Source organism: Malaya genurostris, chromosome 3 (assembly GCF_030247185.1).
Source record: "Malaya genurostris strain Urasoe2022 chromosome 3, Malgen_1.1, whole genome shotgun sequence".
In the NCBI taxonomy this organism is placed as follows: domain Eukaryota; kingdom Metazoa; phylum Arthropoda; class Insecta; order Diptera; family Culicidae; genus Malaya; species Malaya genurostris.
Window position 1 is genome coordinate 251838504 of NC_080572.1, and position 21410 is coordinate 251859913.

Below are 21410 nucleotides of genomic sequence, written 5' to 3' on the forward strand. Positions count from 1 at the left end.
AACCTGCATCTGTTTATATAGCAGAGCTAGCAGCAGTTCATTATAGTTTGAGTGTAATCGTCACATTATCTCCAAACCATTATTTCCTCTTCACAGATAGTCTGAGTGCAATTGAAGCCATTCGCTCAATCGCTGCTGGCAAAAATGAACCGTTTTTCTTGGGTAAAATAAAACAGTGTCTGAACGACATATTGAATAATAATTATCTAATCACTATAGTCTGGGTCCCGGCTCATTGCTCCATTCCAGGCAATGAAAGAGCCGATAATTTAGCCAAACGTGGTGCTATTGAGGATGAAATTTATGAGCGACCGATTGCTTTCAACGAATTCTATAGTTCGTCTCGCCAAAGAACACTTGCCAGCTGGCAAGCATCTTGGGATAGAGATGATCTGGGTCGGTGGATGCACTCAATTATTCCGAAAATATCGACAAAGGCATGGTTCAGGGGACTGGATGTGAGTAGGGATTTCATTCGTGTGATGTCCAGACTCATGTCCAATCACTACACGTTAGATGCACATCTCCTTCGAATTGGGCTCTCCGAGACTAATCATTGTGCTTGCGGAGAAGGTTATCGGGATATTGATCATGTCGTTTGGACATGCGTGGAGTATCGTGATGTCAGATCTCAACTAATAAATTCTTTGCGTACCCAAGGTAAACTATCCAATATACCAGTTCGAGACATTCTTGCTTGTCGTGACCTTTCATACATGAAACTTATTTATCATTTCATAAAGAAAATTGGAGTTTCAATTTAATAAAGGCCCCTTTTAAGACTTAGTTCTGATCCCAGCTACGTCCATGAGTTCAACCAATAGCTAAATTAGAATAAAAATTATGTAATGATACAAACAAACTCGAAACAGTTTATGAAATTATCAACAAAATGTCTGAAAATAACAGCTTATTTTATGCCTGTGAAAGACGCGATTGGTCAACTGCTAACCGACCCAACTGATCAACTTAAACGCTGGTTCGAGCAATTCGAACAACTTTTGCAAGTGCCAGCCAGGCCACCATCACCTCGGCATGACCCACCTAGGGTCAGGCGTATCACACGCGTGAATACCGAGGCTCCGTCATTGCTGGAGATACAAACGGCCATTCAAAGCATGAAATCGAACAAAGCCCCAGGGGTCGATCGCATATCAGCCGGGATGCTCAAAGCAGGCCCCCGCTCAACTGTTGCACAATTTATTTCGTAAAATATGGGACACAGCAACTTTTCCGGTCGACTGGATGCAGGGTATCTTAGTAAAGGTGCCCAAAAAGGGCGACCTGACTATATGCGATAATTGGCGAGGCATTATGTTGCTGTGGGCCGTTCTAAAAGTTCTATGCAAAGTGATCCTATCCCGGATCCAGGAGAAGATCGATGCGACTCTCCGACGACAGCAGGCTGGATTCCGTGCCGGAAGATCCTATGCGGACCATATTGTCACGCTCCGTATCATCCTGAAGCAAGTCAATGAATTCCAAGAGTCCCTTTATTTGGTTTTCATTGACTACGAAAAAGCTTTCGACCGTCTCAATCACGAAAATATGTGCGACGCCCTGAGAAGCAAGGGTGTACCTGAGAAAATCATCGCCCTCATCGAAGCGCAGTACGAGGCCTTCTCATGCAGAGTTCTGCAAAACGGAGTCTTGTCTGAACCCATCCGGGTCGTAGCTGGCGTGAGGGAGGCAAGGATGTACGAGTATTCTATCACCGCTACTGTTCCTCATTGTAATCGACGAGATCCTGGTAGGTGCGATTGACCGTGAACCAAACCGTGGGTTGCTATGGCATCCCATAACTATGGAGCACCTGAACGACCTCGAATTGGCTGATGACGTTGCACTCCTAGCTCAACGGCGCTCTGACATGCAGAATTAGCTTGACCACCTTGCCGAACGCTCCTCATCGGCAGGCTTAGAAATCAATGTCAACAAAACCAAATCGTTGGATGTGAACACGGTGACCCCTTCCACCTTTACAGTAGCAGGGCAATCAGTGGAGAATGTTGAAAGCTTCCAATATCTTGGCAGCCAAATGGCGTCAGACGGCGGTACCAAGATTGACATAGGTGCAAGGATCAAGAAGGCAAGGGCTGCCTTTGCGAGTTTAAGAAACATCTGGAAAAACAGGCAGATAAGTGAACGCACCAAAATCCGAATATTTAACTCTAATGTGAAATCTGTACTGCTATACGCTAGCGAAACATGGTGTGTATCAGTGGAGAACACTCAACGGCTGCAGGTGTTTATCAATGGGTGCCTGCGGAACATAATTCGAGCCTGGTGGCCCCATAACTGGATCTCAAACACCGAGCTCCATCGCCGGTGCCACCAGAAACCGATAGCAACTGAAATTCGGGAACGAAAGTGGAGATGGGTCGGCCACACCTTACGTAGGAGCGGAAACGACTGCAGACAAGCATTAGACTGGAACCCAGCAGGACATCGCAGCAGAGGCAGACCCAGAGGCTCATGGCGGCGTAGCCTCTGTAAAGAAATAAAAGAAGTCGACAGCAATCTAACCTGGCAACAGGTTAAGGCGATGGCGGGCAATCGCCCAGGATGGAGATCTTTCAAGTCGGCCCTTTGCACCACTCGGGGTGCGCAGGAGCCTTAAGTAAGTAAGTAAGTAAGAAAAACATGATAAGAAGACATCTGCACCAAAGAACAACAGCGCTCCCTCCACACCAACCCCAAAAACACTAGCACATATTTAAGATTGTATGCCTGAACAAAAAGGGTTCCTCAATTCATTGAAGCATATAAAATGGATTGAGATGTTTCCAGAAATCTCCCAAATATAGTTTGATAATTTTTCCATGAACTGCAATGAAAAACCTTTATTTTGACAACTCATCTGTATTATTCCATAAAAAAATACAATTCCAAAATTTAGTCGATTTCTAGAGCTTGAAAAGTTTCATCAACAATGCGCAAATCAGTTTATTTTGATTGAAAAAATCTGTTTGAAAAACTATTCATTGTGAAACTTAAAGGTACAAAACGTTGAATTATCCTTTTACGATTGATGATTTTGCAGTTTTAGATAGTATAGAAATTCCAGCAAGGGAGGATGTTGCGTGATGATCACCTTGGTTTTTCTCCATCCAGCGCACTGCCCATACTTGCATATCAGTCCCATGTCGGCATGTCTTGAAAAAGACGATTAAAATTTTATTTCCGATTTTTTTGATTTATTGTTCAACCTAATGCTAAATCATGGTATTATTACTTGAAATATCGGTAATACACCTTTACTATTCGAATATTGCAACAAATGAAATTATTGTAATTTGCACTGAATGGGACTGATATGCGTATTTTGCATATGGGACAGACATGAGTTGATATTTTTTCACATTTTACTGAACAAACCCTCAATTTTTATTGCAATTTTTAAGAGTATATTGAGGATAGATTTCATTCCTCAAGCTAACTCAAAATTGATGAAAATCGATATGGGACTGATATGCTAGTATGGGCAGCGCACGTCATGAAACACGAATCGAATTCGAAATCAAACCAGTGCCTACTTGATATTTTTTTATTAAAAATAAATATCTTCACGTGAGCATATAAAACTTATCAACGGACTTGAAATCGTTTCTAGGAATATTCCACGCTGAACCATTCATCCACGAACAGAGAGCAGAATCTAGCCGTCGCAAAGTGACAACCGTTTACGTAGAAAAAAAGTAACATGAAAATTGTAGAATAAAATGAAATAACGACCGGAAACTGAATTTTCCCTCCGGAAACTAACTTTTTGACGTCTAAATGCGTTTATGCGCTCTTCCTCTATCTCAAACAGGTGGAAGGGGGCTGGCCGGGACAGACTGGTGAGCTCAAATCGGGCGGGAAAGTATTCAACTTTTTCTCGCACCGCGGCACAGATCGGTCGGTTGGAAGTGCACGGGCATTGTGGCAGCGGAGTGGAGTGACACTAGGTGTAAAGTTATGCAGTTATGCGAGTCACACGGGGTCGTCGAGTCTGTTTTTCAGGATTGTGTGAAATGCCATTCCGGTTTTCCAACTGGCTGCCGTCTCCGAAGTGTTGAGTTGCTCTGCGAGTGACCTGATTTTTTGTTTCCCGAAACCCATCAACTTCAACCGTCGTCGTGAAAAACGGGAACGATCAGAAATTTCAACGAGCAGCTGGCACAGACGTAGTCCCGGAATCGATTTTCAACGTGTTGTTTCCGCCTGCTAGCGGCCCGAACCAGTAGCAGGTTTGCCGTTTAGGTTTCGTTCAACGGCTACAGTTCTGGGCTAGCGGGAACTCGGGGGTAGTAGCTCGGAATGTTTCCTTCAAAACTTTCTTATCACATAACGCAATCTATTTTTCGATGTCTGCTCGATTGAAAAACGTTGACCTTTGCATCGATTCGGGCATGTTTTGCACTCGGAATTCGATGTTCAATTTTTCATATCTAAGTATCCAATTTCGGGTTTTGTTATTCGAAGCCGGCCAGCTAACTTGAGGTCCGCAATCTCGCGAACATGACTTGTAGAGAGTATCGAACGGAACGTGACATCCCAAGACCATCCAATGTAACAAATACGTGCAATTTTTGAAAAACCTTCTCAAGGATTCTACCCTCTTACGGCAAAATGCCACAGGCTCAAGTGTTCATCTTCTCCGGTGTGCCACTCATCGCTGTCGAAAGCCAGGAAAATCCCTCTCAGCCCTCACGCTCGAGTGCTGCATGAGTTGTGGAGTATTGTGTGACATGAGAAGATTACTCAGAGGATGACGGCGATGACGACGTCTGAATTGCATCTACGCGCCCCAAACCACTCCAACAAGCCAGCCAGCTTAGTTCGACTATTTGAAACCGACCTTACCGTGATTCCGCCACACGGGACGGGGGAGTACGAGTGAAATCATCATACGGAATTCCGGCACGTTCGTGATTTTCAATTTTTTCGTCATTTGTTCCGACGGACCACGCTCTCTTTCTGGTTTTTTCAACGGCGACATCGAAAGGGGTTCTATTGTTTTTTTTTCCTTCGGGCTGTTGGTGTTCAGTGAACTTCTTGAAGCTTTGAAAATCCAACCTGCCTTCCTTGTCTTATGCAAGTAAGCATGTACGAAGGTTTGTTTTTTTGCTGTCGTGAGACAGACTTTTACTAGGATTCTTTTTTTTTGTTCAGTGTCGCATGGGTTTTATAAATTCTCATTACCAGCTACCATCTCTTCTTTAGTGACGCCTCCTTGCATGTACCTCTTTGCATAAAGTTTCTACCCTTCACGTTTCGTCCTTGAAAGCAACTGAGTACGTGGACGTCACCAAGTGCAGATTGCTTATCCCCAATAGGGAAAGGATTGCACTCGAGTTCCGGGAAGAATGCAGTGCTTTCAGATTCAAAGATTGAAGATTGAGCTGTGAAATTTAAATATGATCGTATTATTCATAAAGCACGAACAAAACGTATAGATACAATAGAAACAATGGAACCAATTTAATGGATAGTAAAAGAGCGATAAATAAAAAACGATAAACAGTATCTAATAATCGTTGGGAATGGTTACGACAGAAGAAAAAAGCTTAACGACAGTAACACTGTGAAAACAACAAAAAATAATTGGACCATCAGATTCAAATTGACTGAAAGCATATCTTAAATCAGACACAGACTAAACCTGACAAATAACTATATTAATTGTGAAATCATTGAAATTAATGAAACAAGTTATCTGGACTCAAACAAAAAAATATTGGTAAAAATAGTAAATAATGCAAAAGTTTTAGAAAAAAATAAAAGATTAAGAATCATAAAATCAGTCAGATTTTAGATGTCAGTAAAACTGGTATTCTTTTCAATTTATAAAGCAGCAGTTTCAACACAGAATAAAAAATCTGTTTTAATCCACCTAGTGGTGTAATGATGCCTTTCTCATATTACTCATAACATCTTAATTATTACTGTAGAATTAGCTAAAACAACTGTTCATTGAATAGACATAGGGAAGTTTGTTATCTAACAAACTCCACAAATCATACAATACTATTTATCAAACGGTCTTTTACCAATATCACACACCAGTAGCAGACATCCGTAACCGTTTCGATTTATTTATAACGTGTACGAAATAGAACAAAGCACACATCGTTCGTGTCGTGTTTTCTTCTTCTTTCGATGCTGTACATATTGTCAATCTATATGGCGATTTGAAAACTTTGACACTCATCGCCCTGTAACTGCGGAACCGGTAGTCGGATTCGGATGAAATTTCACAGTAGCTTTAAAGATAATATGAGCTTCAATTCAAATTATGATTTGTGAAAATCGGTTCAAGTATCGAAGAGAAATCGAAGTGAGTTCTATTTTTGGAGTTTTTCTTCACCACTTTCGGTGCTTCCGGGACAGTAAAAGGGGGGACCAGTAGTGCCGAATTAAGTTTTTATACCTACAAACTAACAAGCTCTGAAAACTAGATGAAATTATCAGACAGTTTTATAGGATTTGAACCTGTTTTTGACCATCTTTCGTGAAAAAATACTAATGAAATTTTCCACTTATCACCCTTTAGTTCCGGAACCAGAAGTCAGATACGGATAAAATGTTCTAGGAATTTTTAGGACACTATAACTTTTATTTAAATCTTAGTTTGTGAAAATCGGTTGAGCCGTTTTAGAGAAAATTGTGTGCACACTTTTTCTCTAATTTTCACATATTACCATGTAACTCTGGAACCGGAAGTCGGATCTGAATGAAATTTAATAGTAGGCTATGGCACCATTATACCTTTTATTTGAATCTAAGTTTATGAAAATCGGTTCAGCCGTCTCCGAAAAAAGTAAGTGCATATTTTTGTTACATTCATACACACACATACACACACATACACACACATATACACACACAGACATTTGTTCAGTTCGTCGAGCTTTGTCGAACGGTATATGATATTCGGCCCTCCGGGTCTCGGTTAAAAAGTCGGTCTTCACAGTGATTGCATAGCCTTTCTATGTGAGAAAGACAAAAAGTAAAATCAGTAGAAATTCAAAAGTTTGTGATAAATCAGCAAAAGCAGACCATTCAATTAAAGTGAGTCATATGAACTGAGTACCACTGCCACAAAATGATTTAATTAAGGTCTGAGGACAGAGGGTCGCATGTTGAGTTTTAAATCGACCACTTGGCTCGCTCAATTCCCTCTGCGCATCGTGTTTCTCTTGTACTCTCTCGTATATGATCAAACTGTACCGGGTTGCCAGCATACATTTTATTATTTTGATGAGAAGTTTTATCACATTAATCTTTCGTATGGGTTGGACATTACATGGATTCCAATGAACAATGGAAAAATATTCAACTTTCACAAAAATTGAATGCGAAACAAAAAATGTGTTTATATACAATGAAACGTCTGTGTGTTTGGCAGCCTTGTCGATCCAATTTTGTTTCTCTCTCCTTTTTCAGAATGCCATCAGGAAACCAAAGCGAAAAAAATGGCGGATGCATTGAAACTGACTTTGTTTCACAGAAAAATACAAGACTTTATTTTTATCGCGATAACATATATGTTTTTAAGTACTAATCGCATCTAAACTAAATTATCTAGACTTTGTCACGGTAGATTTATGATACAAGCCTTCAAAGCCGAGATATTCGATGAACAAGTAGAGGCATGCATTTCCGAGCGTTTCAATTTTCAGCAGTTTTTCAGTTAGAACAAAATACAACACGACCGCTAAACTCAATGAATCATTCTGAAAATTTCACAGAATATTCTCAACTAAATTTCGAAGACATTGTCTGGTGGGTTTTTCTATATTCTGCACCGTTTTCAAGAAAATTTAATTTGAAACGGAAAATAGCAAAAAACCTACCACTTACGGTACTGTCCTCAGCCCTTAAAGTGATAAATTCAATGTCGAAATTTAAGCAACAATATTAATGGAAATCGTAAGACTGTAAATGTTAAACAACAAGTAGAACATCCAAATTCAGAAAAAATCATTTCAACAATTTAAACAATAGAACAGTGAAAATGTATTCAACGAAAACAACATAGTGTAGAAGCAATAAAAATAGTAAAAATATAAAAAATGAGAGCTAAAAATTCAATGAAATTAAACATAGATAACAAAGTAGCTATTAATCATGAGAAAGAGAAGAATACCAACAGAATAAAGCATTGAAATGAACATAAGGAGTATAATCATTCAAAGCAATTATAAAAAACCAGTAAAGGTAAAGGTATTCGATGTTTCATTTCGGAGCTCTACATGCGTACACACTTAAATTGGATTACCGACCTCAGCTGTTCAAATCTCGGTAGGTGATTTTATCGGTAAAATTCACGTTTTATCACTGCGGTACCTTGAGGTACTGCTGTCAACAAATGTTCATTTGTGCTGATATATTAGTAGAATGGAAATATTCGGTAGTTCGGCTGTTGAAAACTCGTCAAAAGAGGCAAGAATTACCGAACGAAATTAAGTGTGTACATTCATGATTGAATAAAGATCACATATCTTTTCGTAATGTTTGTACAACCCTAACGACAGTAAAGAATTGTAGGCCAGATAAACAATAGAACCAGTATAAACGAAGGCAAAAGAGGCCATAAAAATCTCACATATCATTACCCTGCGGGAGGATGGAAGAGTGGCTAGATAAGAGAATCACTTGATTGCTATTCCAGTGCGGAATGAAATCACAGAAGTAAAACTGAAAGTTGTACCACGCATCGAGAATTCTACTTAATCCGGTTGCCTTCTGAGTTGTGATTTATCGTATCTGAAATAGCTCAATTGGCAGAATGATTTACATGGAAGTCTCTCTTTCTTTTATTCAACACGACTTTTTTGAGCGAATTTTCGAATTTGTTTCATATTTTATGCGAATTTCACGTTTGAGCCAACTTTTTTTTTGCAAATTTTCAAAGATATGATGCGGGTATGATTTGTGAAAATTTTTAAAGCAATTTTATTTTTTATTATTATTAAAAATGCATGAAACATCGAAATCTGATGAGATTTCGTTAAAAAAGTTAGGTCAACTCTGTAGAATTAAAAATTTTTAATTAAAAAAAACTATTCCGGATAAAACTAAATCGAGATGTTTCATGCATTACTAAAACATTTGAAATAAAAAAATCTGTTATGAAAATCTCAAAATTCCATGGTTTATATTTTTTTTAAATTTTGAAATTTTGTCTCGAAATAAATTTGTCAAAACAGTAGCAGCAGAAAAACAGTAAAAACAGTGAAAACAGTAAAAACAGTAAAAACAGTAAAAACAGTGAAAACAGTAAAAACAGTAAAAACAGTAAAAACAGTAAAAACAGTAAAAACAGTAAAAACAGTAAAAACAGTAAAAACAGTAAAAACAGTAAAAACAGTAAAAACAGTAAAAACAGTAAAAACAGTAAAAACAGTAAAAACAGTAAAAACAGTAAAAACAGTAAAAACAGTAAAAACAGTAAAAACAGTAAAAACAGTAAAAACAGTAAAAACAGTAAAAACTATAAAAACAGTAAAAACAGTAAAAACAGTAAAAACTGTAAAAACAGTAAAAACAGTAAAAACAGTAAAAACAGTAAAAACAGTAAAAACAGCAAAAACAGTAAAAACAGTAAAAACAGTAAAAGCAGTAAAAACAGTAAAAACAGTAAAAACAGTAAAAACAGTAAAAACAGTAAAAACAGTAAAAACAGTAAAAATAGTAAAAACATTAAAAACAGTAAAAACAGCAAAAGCAGTAAAAACAGTAAAAACAGTAAAAACAGTAAAAACAGTAAAAACAGTAAAAACAGTAAAAACAGTAAAAACAGTAAAAACAGTAAAAACAGTAAAAACAGTAAAAACAGTAAAAACAGTAAAAACACTAAAAACAGTAAAAACAGAAAAAACAGTAAAAACAGTAAAAAACTCGAAAACATTAGAATCAGTATCAACAATAAGAGCTCCATTAGAGGAATTAAACTAATAGTATCTGTGAATAATCAAAACTGCAAAAAAAACAATAAACACTCTAAAATCATTGGCAACATTAGAAGCAACGGAAACAGCTCAGAATAGTGGAACGATACTAAAATTATCTGGCAGCGATGCATCGTAGGCATCTAATTCAAAGCCTGCAGACAGCGTCGCATCGCTTTGCCAGGAATCCACCCCACCCGCTCCCATTTCGTCAGGTCTTGCTTGACAGAAGACTTCGTGTTCTTGACTTTGATTTTCATCAGCTCACCGGATTTACATTTCCTTCTAGCTTTTCATCTTTCAAGTACGGGTGTTTTTTCATACTTGATGAGGAATCCATTTTTTTTTTGTTCGTATATGTTCTGCCGTTGTCCTATACTTGTGTATTTCTTGTTGTTCCATTTCGTTGCTTCCCCTCTGTTTTGCTGTCGTGCATGTAATTTTCAAAAGTGCTTCAAGGATGGTTTCGTTGGGTGACGGTTAAAAATAAAAGCGAAAGGCTTTTCCTTGACGTCTTTCTCCTGGTTTACCCCTACTCCTCCGGTTTCTGCTTCTACGGCCGAGTGGACTTGAGTGGGTGGTGGAGTATTGCATTGAAACAGGACGTGCGAAAAAACCCATTGAAGGAAAAAAAATGAATAGAAGGCTCGGATTGGAAGAAGAAAAGGGGTTTCGCTGGCGGTGCGATTGAAGAAGTGCATCCTCGAATGGGTAGATTTTTTTTTGTTGTTGTCATGAAAAGTTCGCTTTTCCAGTGGTGACTGCCTGAGATGGTAATCCATGATGACGGGATGCTTGTATGATGATTTCAATGCCAAGTAATTTGCAGCTTCAATACAATGTAAACATACGAAAAAATTGCTCTTGCTTCCACTTGAAGAACTGCCCGGTACTCGAATGTCCTGTTCGAGGCGGTGAAAGAGTCTGCATGCTTGATGTTCTCGTCCGTTGGAATCCGCATTTTCCACGTCCTGCAACCGGAAGGCTATGGAACGGCTTTTTTCCGCTCAAACTCTATGTTTGCCTGTTTGAAAAAGTGTTTTGTGTGCAGACGTCGTTGTTTGTTTCGCTTCGAGTACTCTATTCTACGGAACCGCCCAGCCTTTGCGCCGTACGGCTTTGTTTCACAGCTGCTGCTGCTGGAATCCTCCGAAATCCATCTACTAATTACTCTTCCCCTTTGGGCTCGGATGCTTTTTAGCTCTCGACGACTCAAAAGAGTCCTCCTGCACCAGCTCTGCCACACTCGGGGGCTCATGGAGGTGTTTACAAGGTTGCTGAAAGGAATCTTGCATCGGCTCTCTATTCGCTAGAGTGGAAACTTGGGCGCCCACTTCAAATGTTAGAATGCTTAAGGACTTATTATAATGTTGCATAAAAGTTTTCCATTAAACAGGCTCGCTTCTTTCACCAGCAATCATTTAGTTGATGTCTCGCTCATTTAGATGGTGAATGAAAATATTTCAATGCTAATGGGAGTCTTTAGTAAATGTGCGTTTTTTTGTGCTGCTAATTTATTGAACATCTAGAGAATCGTGTGCAGCACTAGCATGGGCCAGTATGATTTTACAAGTTCATTATTTTTTGCTGGTATTTTTTTATTTGCTGTTAGATTTTTTTCATACTGATTCCTGTAATAAATAAGTAATCTGGTATAAACAAATATAGTTGAGAAAAGCAATTCGTTTTAATAAAGAGAAAAGAAATTGTTTCATTCTGCCATGAACACGTTTTGTTCAATTCAATTTTATTAAACGAAATAAAATAAAGTCTTACTGTAGGTATTTGAAAATATCTGAAACTATCTATGATGTAGGTTAACTGTGAATAAAATAAAAATACATAATTAAAAGGTAAATTTTGTCGAAAATCTTATATTCGAGTGTTGAGTTTGAAAATTTTCAAAATGCTTGTTTTCAAAAGTACACCTTTTTACTCAATCGTTCAATTGTATGTATGTGTGTGCATCTGAAGAATGCAATCAATTTTCTCGGAGATAGCTGAATCGACTTCCACAAGCTCAAACTCGTTTGAAGGTTATTATTATAGATCAAGTTCGAATCATACTGCTAGGTGGATTATGAAGAGGTTTTTCATTTTTTTTGAATAAGTAATCGAAGTTGCGGAGTCTACCAAAGCGTTTGGTTTGGAAAACGTCGGTATATTGTACAAAATCACTGCCATTCCTCAAACCGATGACTATTCTACGAGTGTGTAAGGAAAAACTATCAACTCACTCTGGAACCCACTCAACATCTCTAACACAATTCTGAAACGATTCGTTTTCAGTCTTTGTTAAGACGTCTAGAGCTAGTTTTAATATGATCAGTATCTAACGAGGAAAATAGATTGGAAAATTGACATATGAACACAATTATGTAATGAAAACCGCGAAAATGTTACCGCAGAGACAGGACTCGAATCCGTAGCTAACTTCTTATCGGGGAAATTATTTTACCAATTAAACTACCCTGCATATGAAAACACTTTAAGAGAAAGTCCAATTGGCTAGACGAAACTGAGCATGCTTTGCTGTACTTAACCACCACGGTATTCACTTACAGTCCCGTATTGACGGAAACAAATTCAACTGAAACATATACAATGATCACGAGTCTATTTCTCCCATCTACTTTGCCGCACGATACTGATTCGAAACTTTTGTTTTTATCTATTTCCCTATCTACGGGGTACACACGATAGTTTCATGCATCTATTTAATGGATCTCCACTAGTGTGTGGTAGCAGCCGTGACAAATTTAGTTTTTCGGTAATCATATTTCTTGTAATCGGCTGTGCCTCTAAAAATACAGTAACGGGCAAGAAATACAGATTGGAAAAATGACATGCGTATGCAACTATGTAATGAAAACCGAGCATGCTTCGCGTTACTTGGCCTCCACAGCATTCAATTATAGTCCTATCTCTATGGAAACTTATCCATCAGAAAACAAACAGACATCGCATCACAAGTCTATCTTCACTTTCTGCTCTTGTCGTCAGACACTGATTTGAGATTTTCTTTTACTGCTTATGGGGTACATCAGCGTTATCATCTATTTGATGATCTCAAATCAGCTTCTGACGGCTAAGCAGAAAGTGAAGATGGACTTGTGTGTTTGTTTGTGTTAAAAATACAGGTATTCCATTCGAGAAAAAATATATACGATATCTCACAAACTGTTCTGTATCGACAAGTATTACGCCCGTATTTCTTTATTTTGCTGTTAGGTGACCATTTTTATGATAGGGTGGATCAAAAAATCGTTTATTTTTTATTTTTTAGAAAACCAATTTGTTTTAAAAATTCATAACTCGTTTCTATTGAAACTTGAATAAAAATGAGAAAAATTTTTCGAACATAAATTACAGGGTGCTCCATCTTTTATGTTTATTTTTATGGTCAAAAAATACCTGGTCTTGCCCCACCCGCCGTATTCCCCAGATGTCGTCACTTCTGACTTCCACCTATTCCGTTCGATGGCACACGGCCTGGCAGATCAACATTTTCAATCCTTCGAAGAGTTGGAAAATCGATTGGTTCGTGGATAGCATCAAAAGAGGACTCCTTTTTTCAAGCCGGGATCCGAAAATTGCCGGAAAGATGGGAGAAAGTTGTCGCTAGCAACAGACAATACTTTGAATAATACATCTGTAAGCACTTTTTCGCAACAAAGCTTTTAGTTTTGGTAAAAACGGCGGAAGCAAAGTTGTACACCTGATAGATTTATACAAGAATGACGATGAATCACAAAAATTGATTTTTATAAATTATGGAGACTTTTGCAGAACGCCGCGTTTTTTGAAAGGTGATTAATTGAAATTCTTATGTTTATCCATACATTCACGATAAAAATCAAATCTGCTTTTACATTTTACATCAGTTTTTACATTCAGAAAAAGCTTCAAACTCATAATTAAAATCTAAAAAAATCTTACTGATTGCATTCATAACCAATATGACACACTCACATATTCAAGAATAATATTATCAAATCAGTTTATTCATTACGGTCCATCGGAAGAAGCTTAATGTTGATCGTAAAGCGGGTTCAACATTTTTCTTGAATTTTGAATCATTTCGAAAAAGATTTAACGCAGGTTTATGCTGATTGTTCACTTTACTCTATAAACCTTAAAGCATGGTCCAGCACTTGTCAGGAAGTGGTTTTCAGCAGACTTTCGTGGAGTTCAATGATGTAGCATTTAAGTATTCAATAACATTAAAAAAGATACAGGGGATGTGTGTCGATTAACGGACGTACTTTGTAATCCTATGATTTTCGATTCAAGTCGCAGTCGCTGTCGACAATTTATTTTTTATTTCATTGAATTTTACGCCGTGTAATTTTCAAATTACACATTTGCACATGCTCTTGCTTGTAGATTTGCGTGAACGACGACGCTTAATCTATGTGAATTTTAAAAGATGTTTCAATTTTCTGTGAACTTGTTGAGGTCATATCATATGACCCTAAATTGACCAAAACACATTTCGACCGCAGTGGCAGGTTACCAGATCGTGCCAAAACAGATCTGATCTCTTGTACTTCTTCATTGCACTCTTTCCTGTGCCACAAACGCAAATCGCTTTCCAGCTCAGAAACGTTTTTGCAAATGTCGATAATTTTTATTTTCCGAACATCCTCCGGAATATCGAACTGAGACTTAATAACAAAATATGTGCACCACTTGGCGTATGTTTTGTCATTTATCACAATGCAACACATTCTGAGTAGCAACTTCAACTAATTAGATCAGATGTCGTTTATTTTACCCTATTTGGTGGTTCACCGGGGAAACTTCGTGTTCAGTTTCCGGGCGTGGGTTTTCGCTGTGATGTTTTACTATTCATTTCGCTTTGGGGCTTTTTACACCTTGTAATCATGTAGCTCAGCACGTTTCATGATACTCTACACAAAAATTGAGTTGACAAGTTTGGACAGTTCGTGAACTGTTGCACATTTTACTGTTCTGGCCCTTTTACTGTCTCTTGGTCAATTTTTACGAAAATTTCCTTTCTTCCTTCGGGTACTCCTTTGCTCCTTTGAAGCTTCTTATCACACGTGATATAGTTGTATTTGAAGATACAAGACATTTTTGCTATTGAACCTTTGTGCCAAACACTGTCGAATTCTTTTTCTATGTCTAGAAGAGCCACTCCAGTGGATAACCCAGAAGATTTATTTGCTTTTCTCATGTTCGTAACTCTTACAAGTTGATGAGTAGTTGAATGTTCATGACGAAATTCAAACTGCTCTGGTAAAAAAATTGAATTCTCATTTCCTAATAATTGATTTAATTTCATCAAAATTCGTCTCAATAATATCATCTTGTAATAACACTTGAGTTGAAATATTATCATATTTCAGTGAGATAGATTTCAATAGGACTCACAACGTTCAAATTAAAATTGTGGACACTCTCGAACTGCTAAGCAAGTTTTTGAGCTTTTTCGCCATTTGTAAGAAATATTTGATTTCCTTCCTTGAGAGCAGGAATTGGTTTCTGAGGTTTCTTAAGAACCTTAGAAAGTTTCCAGAAAGGTTTTGAATATGGTTAAATTTGTTCATTTTTTTTCATTTGTTTTTCATAGCAGGATCACGAGAACGTTGATATTGACGTCGACGAACATTCTTCAATCGAATGAGCAGTTGAAGATTGTCATCGATGATAGGAGAATTTAATTTAGTTTGAGCATTCGGAACTGAAAGATTTCTAGCTTCGATAATGTAATGATTCAAATTATCAATTGCTTTGTAGATGTCCGCAGAATTTTCTAAAATAGTTTCATTATCCACATGATTTTCAATGTGAGATCTGTAATCCAACCAATTAGCTCTATAATAGTTGAATATAGAACTAATTGGATTAATTAAAGCTTCGTTGGAAAGTCTGAATGTTACAGGAAGATGATCTGAGTCAAAGTCAGCATGTGTAATTGGTTCACTACAAATGTGACTTTGATCTGTTAGAACCAAAACAATTGTAGACGGGGTTTTCACGGAAGAGAAACAAGTCGGATTACTGGGATGAAGAACTGTGAAAAACCAGCTGAGAGTTGATTATGAAGTATTTTACCATTACTGTTATTTTGCCTACAATTCCACTGGACGTGCTTAGCATTTAAGTCCCCTATTACGAAAAATTTCGGTCGATATCTTGTGAGTTTTTGCAAATCGCCTTTAAAGAAATTTAATTGTTCGCCGGTGCATTGGAATGGCAAATATGCTCCAGCGATGAAATAAATTCCATGAATGGTTTCAACTTCGATTCCCAAGCTTTCAATAACTTTAGTATTGAAAGAAGGTAAAATTCGATGATTAATTTGCCGTTGGACGAAAATGGCAACTCCACCACCCATTCCAGTAAACCTGTCAAATCGATGAACCACATAATGTGGATTACTTTTCAATTTGACATTTGGTTTAAGGAAAGTTTCTGTCACAATGGCAATATGAACTTTGTGAACTTTCAGAAAATTATAAAATTCATCTTCACTCGATTTTAAAGATCGAGAATTCCAATTTAAAATATTCAAATAATTATTTAACAATACTGTTAAATTTTAAATTCATTATAATATTATTTGCAAATTGCCATCCGATTTGAAATGCTTCAAAAAGTGATGGAGTCGAATTCATTCGGATGATCATTTGAAAAAGTTGATCTTGTAGGTAGATCATTTTATTTTCTGTTATATCGCCTAAATCAACTTCATTTAAAGAAGCGAATAGCATTGAAGGGATATTTGTAGGTAGACTGCCATTAGAAGAAGATGATTTGGCCGATCTACCTATTAATAAATTGTTCTCGTTTGAAGATGAAATGCAAGGCGGTCCCGTGTTTTGATTATTTACATTAGAAGAATTATGTGGTAGATTTCTACCTGTCATACTAGCATAAATGACATTAGAAGAAGATTATGACAAGGTCGATCTACCTGTCAATAAATTGATTTCGTTAGAAAACGAATTGGAAGACGAATTACCTGTTTTTTGTTTTAAATTCGAAGAAATAAGTGCCTTAGAAGAATTAGGCGTGGCATTTGTAACGGTTTTTTGATTTTCAGGTATGTTCTGTAAATTTAGGCTCGTTGATTTGACTTGTTGCCTAAGCGAACGAGCGTTTAAAATTTTTTCCCTGACAGGACATTTCAAATAATTGGATTTATGATTTCCATCGCAATTTGAACATGAAAATTTATCAGGGGTTTCATTCATTGGACAAACGTCTTTCGAATGCGATTTACCACAATTCAAACACCGTATATCCATATGACAATTTTTGGTTCCATGACCGAAGCCTTGGCAACGACGACATTGCGTTAAGTTTGCAATACGATTATGCCGTTTATAATGTTCCCAATGAATTTTAATGTGGGAAATGTAACGTACTTTTTCTAAAGTTTTCAAATTGTTTACATCACTTCGATTGAAGTGTATTAGGTAAAGTTCATGGGAAATTCCAGAGCGTGGTTTAGAAGTACCATTCGCTCTTTTTTCATAAGTATTACTTGGGAAGGGGCAAAACCAAGCAATTCTTTCAGTTCATTTTTAATTTCACCAATACTTTGATCATTTGATAAGCCTTTCAAGACAGCCTTGAAGGGTCTGTCTGATTTTATATCATATGAATAAATTTATGAAGTTTCTCGGACAAATATCGAATAAGGCGTTCGTAATCTTCCAATCCATCAACCAAGACTCGACATTCTCCTCTTCGTCCGATTTGAAATGAGACTTTTACTTCCGGGAGAAAAGTAGAAAGCTCAGTACGGAATGCTTTGAAGTCGGAAATCATCCCCGTCACTGGTGGCATAGACTGTTGTTTCTTCCCAGAACGACAAGCGTCCATTTTGGGAATTTTTGAAGAATTTTCTTCTATGTCGCTACAATCGGATTCAGGAAGAATCTCGTAAATATCGTTAGACGGCATAGGATCAACGAAAGGGAATTCCGTCCGTTGTCTTTTATTTTTACATTCAGATTCTATAAGATCGTGAATGTTATTAGAAAAATGTTGAATAACGGATTGTGATTTATTCCGTATTGAATTATTTTTAGCCTTAGGCTTGTTGCCTTTCCGGTTGGACGCAGGCATTTTTGAAATGAATGAAATTTGAAATTAAATTAACTAGGCTAAATTAGTCTTCGATAAGAATCCTAGTTTGGAAAAGTCTTGGTAAAGACTGATTTTGAGGTAGTCTTAATAAAGACTGATTAGTTCGAAGAATAGTTCTTTGAATAGCAAGCCTTAAAAAAGGCTGATTAATTTCACTGATCACTCTAATATCACTCTTTGTATAGCCTTGAGAAAGGCTGACTAATTGTTAGTCTTTAAAAAGACTGTTAGTGATTCAGGTAACCTTGAAAAAGACTTAAACCTTGAATCATTGAAACTCTAGGTAGCCAGAGAAAATTTCCAGGAGCCAAGAGCTATATGCGTGCGGTGCGAACGACTGTTCAACACCGACTGAAATCATTGCTTTATTTGGGCATATAGGCTAACGACACCCAATTAATTTGAGATTCACCATTCATTTTATATTGAACCCATCGATTAGTGTGAGATCTGCTGTCTCTTTTGAGGCAAACGAATCGTGTATTCATTCCTAACTTTCGCATTGCTATAACTGAACTATTACATATTTTCATAGTAATTTTGTTTAAATATTGTTTGTTGAGGCCAAAGCTACTGACATTGCCATCGATTACTTAATAATCTGACCGAGAAGTTTAAGTAATATCATGACTCCACCAATAAGATGATTGTAAAGGTACTAAACTTAAACCCTGATTGAAAATGTTAAAATCGAAGTGGTTTGAAGCACTTTATTATGGCATATAAATTACGATATTCAAGAGGTGATTTCAGTTTATTGCCGTATCTTAACAACTGCCACCTGTGCATTTGAAACTGTGCATGATTAGAGCGATTTTAATATTCCCTGAAATTATTCCAATTTGTTCGAAATAAAGCTTACGATGGAATTAATTGATAAAAATTAATTGTCATCGCTTCCGAAACCTTGGACGGCTGAATTTATTTATATAACCACACCATTCCCAAATTAATTTACTGCCACAGTCAATCGACGCTGATGATGCCTTTCCCCTCGAAAACTAAAATATTCTCACTCTGCAAGAAATGAGGTCATCCGTTGTCGCCTCCGAGAATAGTTGTGAAATGCGGCCCCCAAGAACCTGTTGTGACATTTCGCATTCGGATGATGATGTGGTCTGAAATGTTGAATGCTGTGCATCCCAATTATCCTGTTTGGCTGATAGCGAGCTAAACGATTTTGGCAATTTCGAACCGAACCGAGTGCCTTCCGGTTTTTCTTCGTTTCGCATCTAAATTTTCAGGTCAACGCGCAGTAGGTCCAGTCCTAACGTGGGAACTGGATTTCACGAGCCTGTCGCGTCGTATTTTTTGACCGCGGGGGAACCGGTTCCTGCTGATGAAATGAAATCTCGTGTAACTGTAAATTTAATGATAAGATTGTTGCTGTACGCAATCTTGATAATTCAGCGTGCGAGAGTTCTCGGCAGTCGTCGATTCTGCTGTAATTTCTTCAAATTAAACGAAACCTCGCCCTTTCTACAGAATGGCAATGCAATCAATATGCAAAAGCGGCTACTTGTTTTTAGTAAATTGGAAAAAAACAGATACTTCATTGAAAGCTACCATTCACCAGCGACCGCTATAAAACAGCATCGGTTGCGTGCTGTTGCGACCACTGCCCGGGAGAGGACCAACCCGAAAATAAGGGACCCCAGCAATAATGGCTAATTATTGCGTTTTCGGTGTTACATTTTTGCTTGCAGCAATTTTATTCTCACGAACCGAATCCTACATTTTGCGAGCCGAACCGTTGCTGCTGGAGTTCGGGACCTTCGTGGCAGCGGACAAAACGTGTTTTTTCAAGAAGATCTTCAAGGGCCAGAAAAGTCCAGTGACGTTCAATTTCAACAATGTAAGCCAACAGAATCGGTCCGGGCCGGGCCGTGGGTTCAGCAATTTCTGATTCGATGTTTTCGCTCTTTTGCAGCCGGGAAATACGAACATAGACTACGTGAAGGTCGAGGTAGACCAATTGAAGAGAACCGGGGGCATGACCGCCGACATCATACGGGGTGCCACGGGATCGATTACAGTGTCGCTGATGGTGTCGGAGTCCAGCGGGAAACGCGTCTTCGGAAGTAATGCACAGGTAACGATGATGTGTGCTTAATCAGGTATTCGATTCATTGCGTAAACACACAAATCTGGTGGATAAATGATCGCATGGATTCAAGGATCGTAGCAACCAGGGTGTCGAATTTTATTTGATCGGACTTAATTATACAAATGCGTAAATAATAATTAGAATAGTTATAGTTCATAAGTTATTCGATTTTGTTGTGTGTTGTAAATTTACATTTTTGAGCGGTCCTGCTTCACAATATATTTCTTCTCTATATCTCCGGAATCTTTGTGCAATCAAGATAGATGAATGAATTTGTCACGATATGGATATAGCCTTGCCTCAGAGTGAATCTCGCTCAGTTGCCTCGGATTTAGAGGAAGCTGAGCAATTCCACCGCAATTAATTTTTTTTTGTATATTTTGATTTGGCTCAAATTTTATATAAGCGTTATTTATGGCCAAACGAAACAATTTGCATCATCCGTTTGCCATTTTAACTCTACCCTTACTGTTGAGAAGGAAAACTGAAAACTCTTGGAAATTTTCAATAATATAGTGAATATATAGAAACAGTGGGTCCGATTGATTTGGTATCTTCTGCCGTATATTAGGTAGATATAAGGACTAAGTAATAAATTTAATATTGTTGAATTTTTTTTGTTAACTTTTTATTTATTTTTATGTATTTTTGATTTTTCGATATGTTTTAACTGAAGTTCAAAATAAAATACTGTCCAATTTATGAAATGTAAAAAATATTATTTGAAAAAGTTACCTAATTTCCAAATAATGTAAATTTTTGAAAATCATGAACAAATGTTTTCAGTGATTCTATGAATTTCGTAGCTGTAAAACCTCCCCAAAGTAACAAGCAACGAAAAGGAAAATGTTGGGGTCTGGTTTTTTATATGTAGAAAGTGTGTGTAGCATTTGGAAAAAATTGGTTCAGCAGTTTTTGAATGACGATGGACACGGACTTTCAAAATCAGCTTTTGAGAAAAACGCGTTTTAAGTTTTTCGTCTATAAAATCAATGCACAGTAGTCGGAATAGAAAATTAGCGTGACAAAAATATTTTCACTATTATATATTAGTTTTTTGTAGTTGGTGTCTTCACAAAAGTTTTTTATAATCAAATGGCGCTTCTTTTGATGGAAAAAGTAACTAGGGTGGTCCTTATTTAGATTGAAATCTGAAATCTAACTTTCTTAATTTAACTCAAAACCGATTTTGTTGTACAATAAAGTTGTAGAAAATTTTATTTTGAGCAACTTTGTTGAAA

At 37.3% G+C, this 21410-nt stretch overlaps 2 protein-coding genes across 2 annotated transcripts; both read left to right on the forward strand.

The window, feature by feature from the left end:
- Nucleotides 1-1314: 1314 nt before the first annotated feature.
- Nucleotides 1315-2620, forward strand: LOC131434287 (uncharacterized). Its single transcript, XM_058600951.1, has 2 exons — nt 1315-1750; nt 1917-2620. The coding sequence occupies exons 1-2, from the start codon at nt 1315-1317 to the stop codon at nt 2618-2620; spliced, it is 1140 nt and encodes a 379-aa protein (XP_058456934.1).
- A 17038-nt stretch (nt 2621-19658) lies between these two features.
- LOC131436602 (uncharacterized) lies at nt 19659-20780 on the forward strand. The gene is made up of 2 exons (XM_058605417.1): nt 19659-19917; nt 19993-20780. The coding sequence occupies exons 1-2, from the start codon at nt 19726-19728 to the stop codon at nt 20173-20175; spliced, it is 375 nt and encodes a 124-aa protein (XP_058461400.1). The 5' UTR covers nt 19659-19725; the 3' UTR covers nt 20176-20780.
- The last annotated feature ends 630 nt before the right edge of the window (nt 20781-21410 follow it).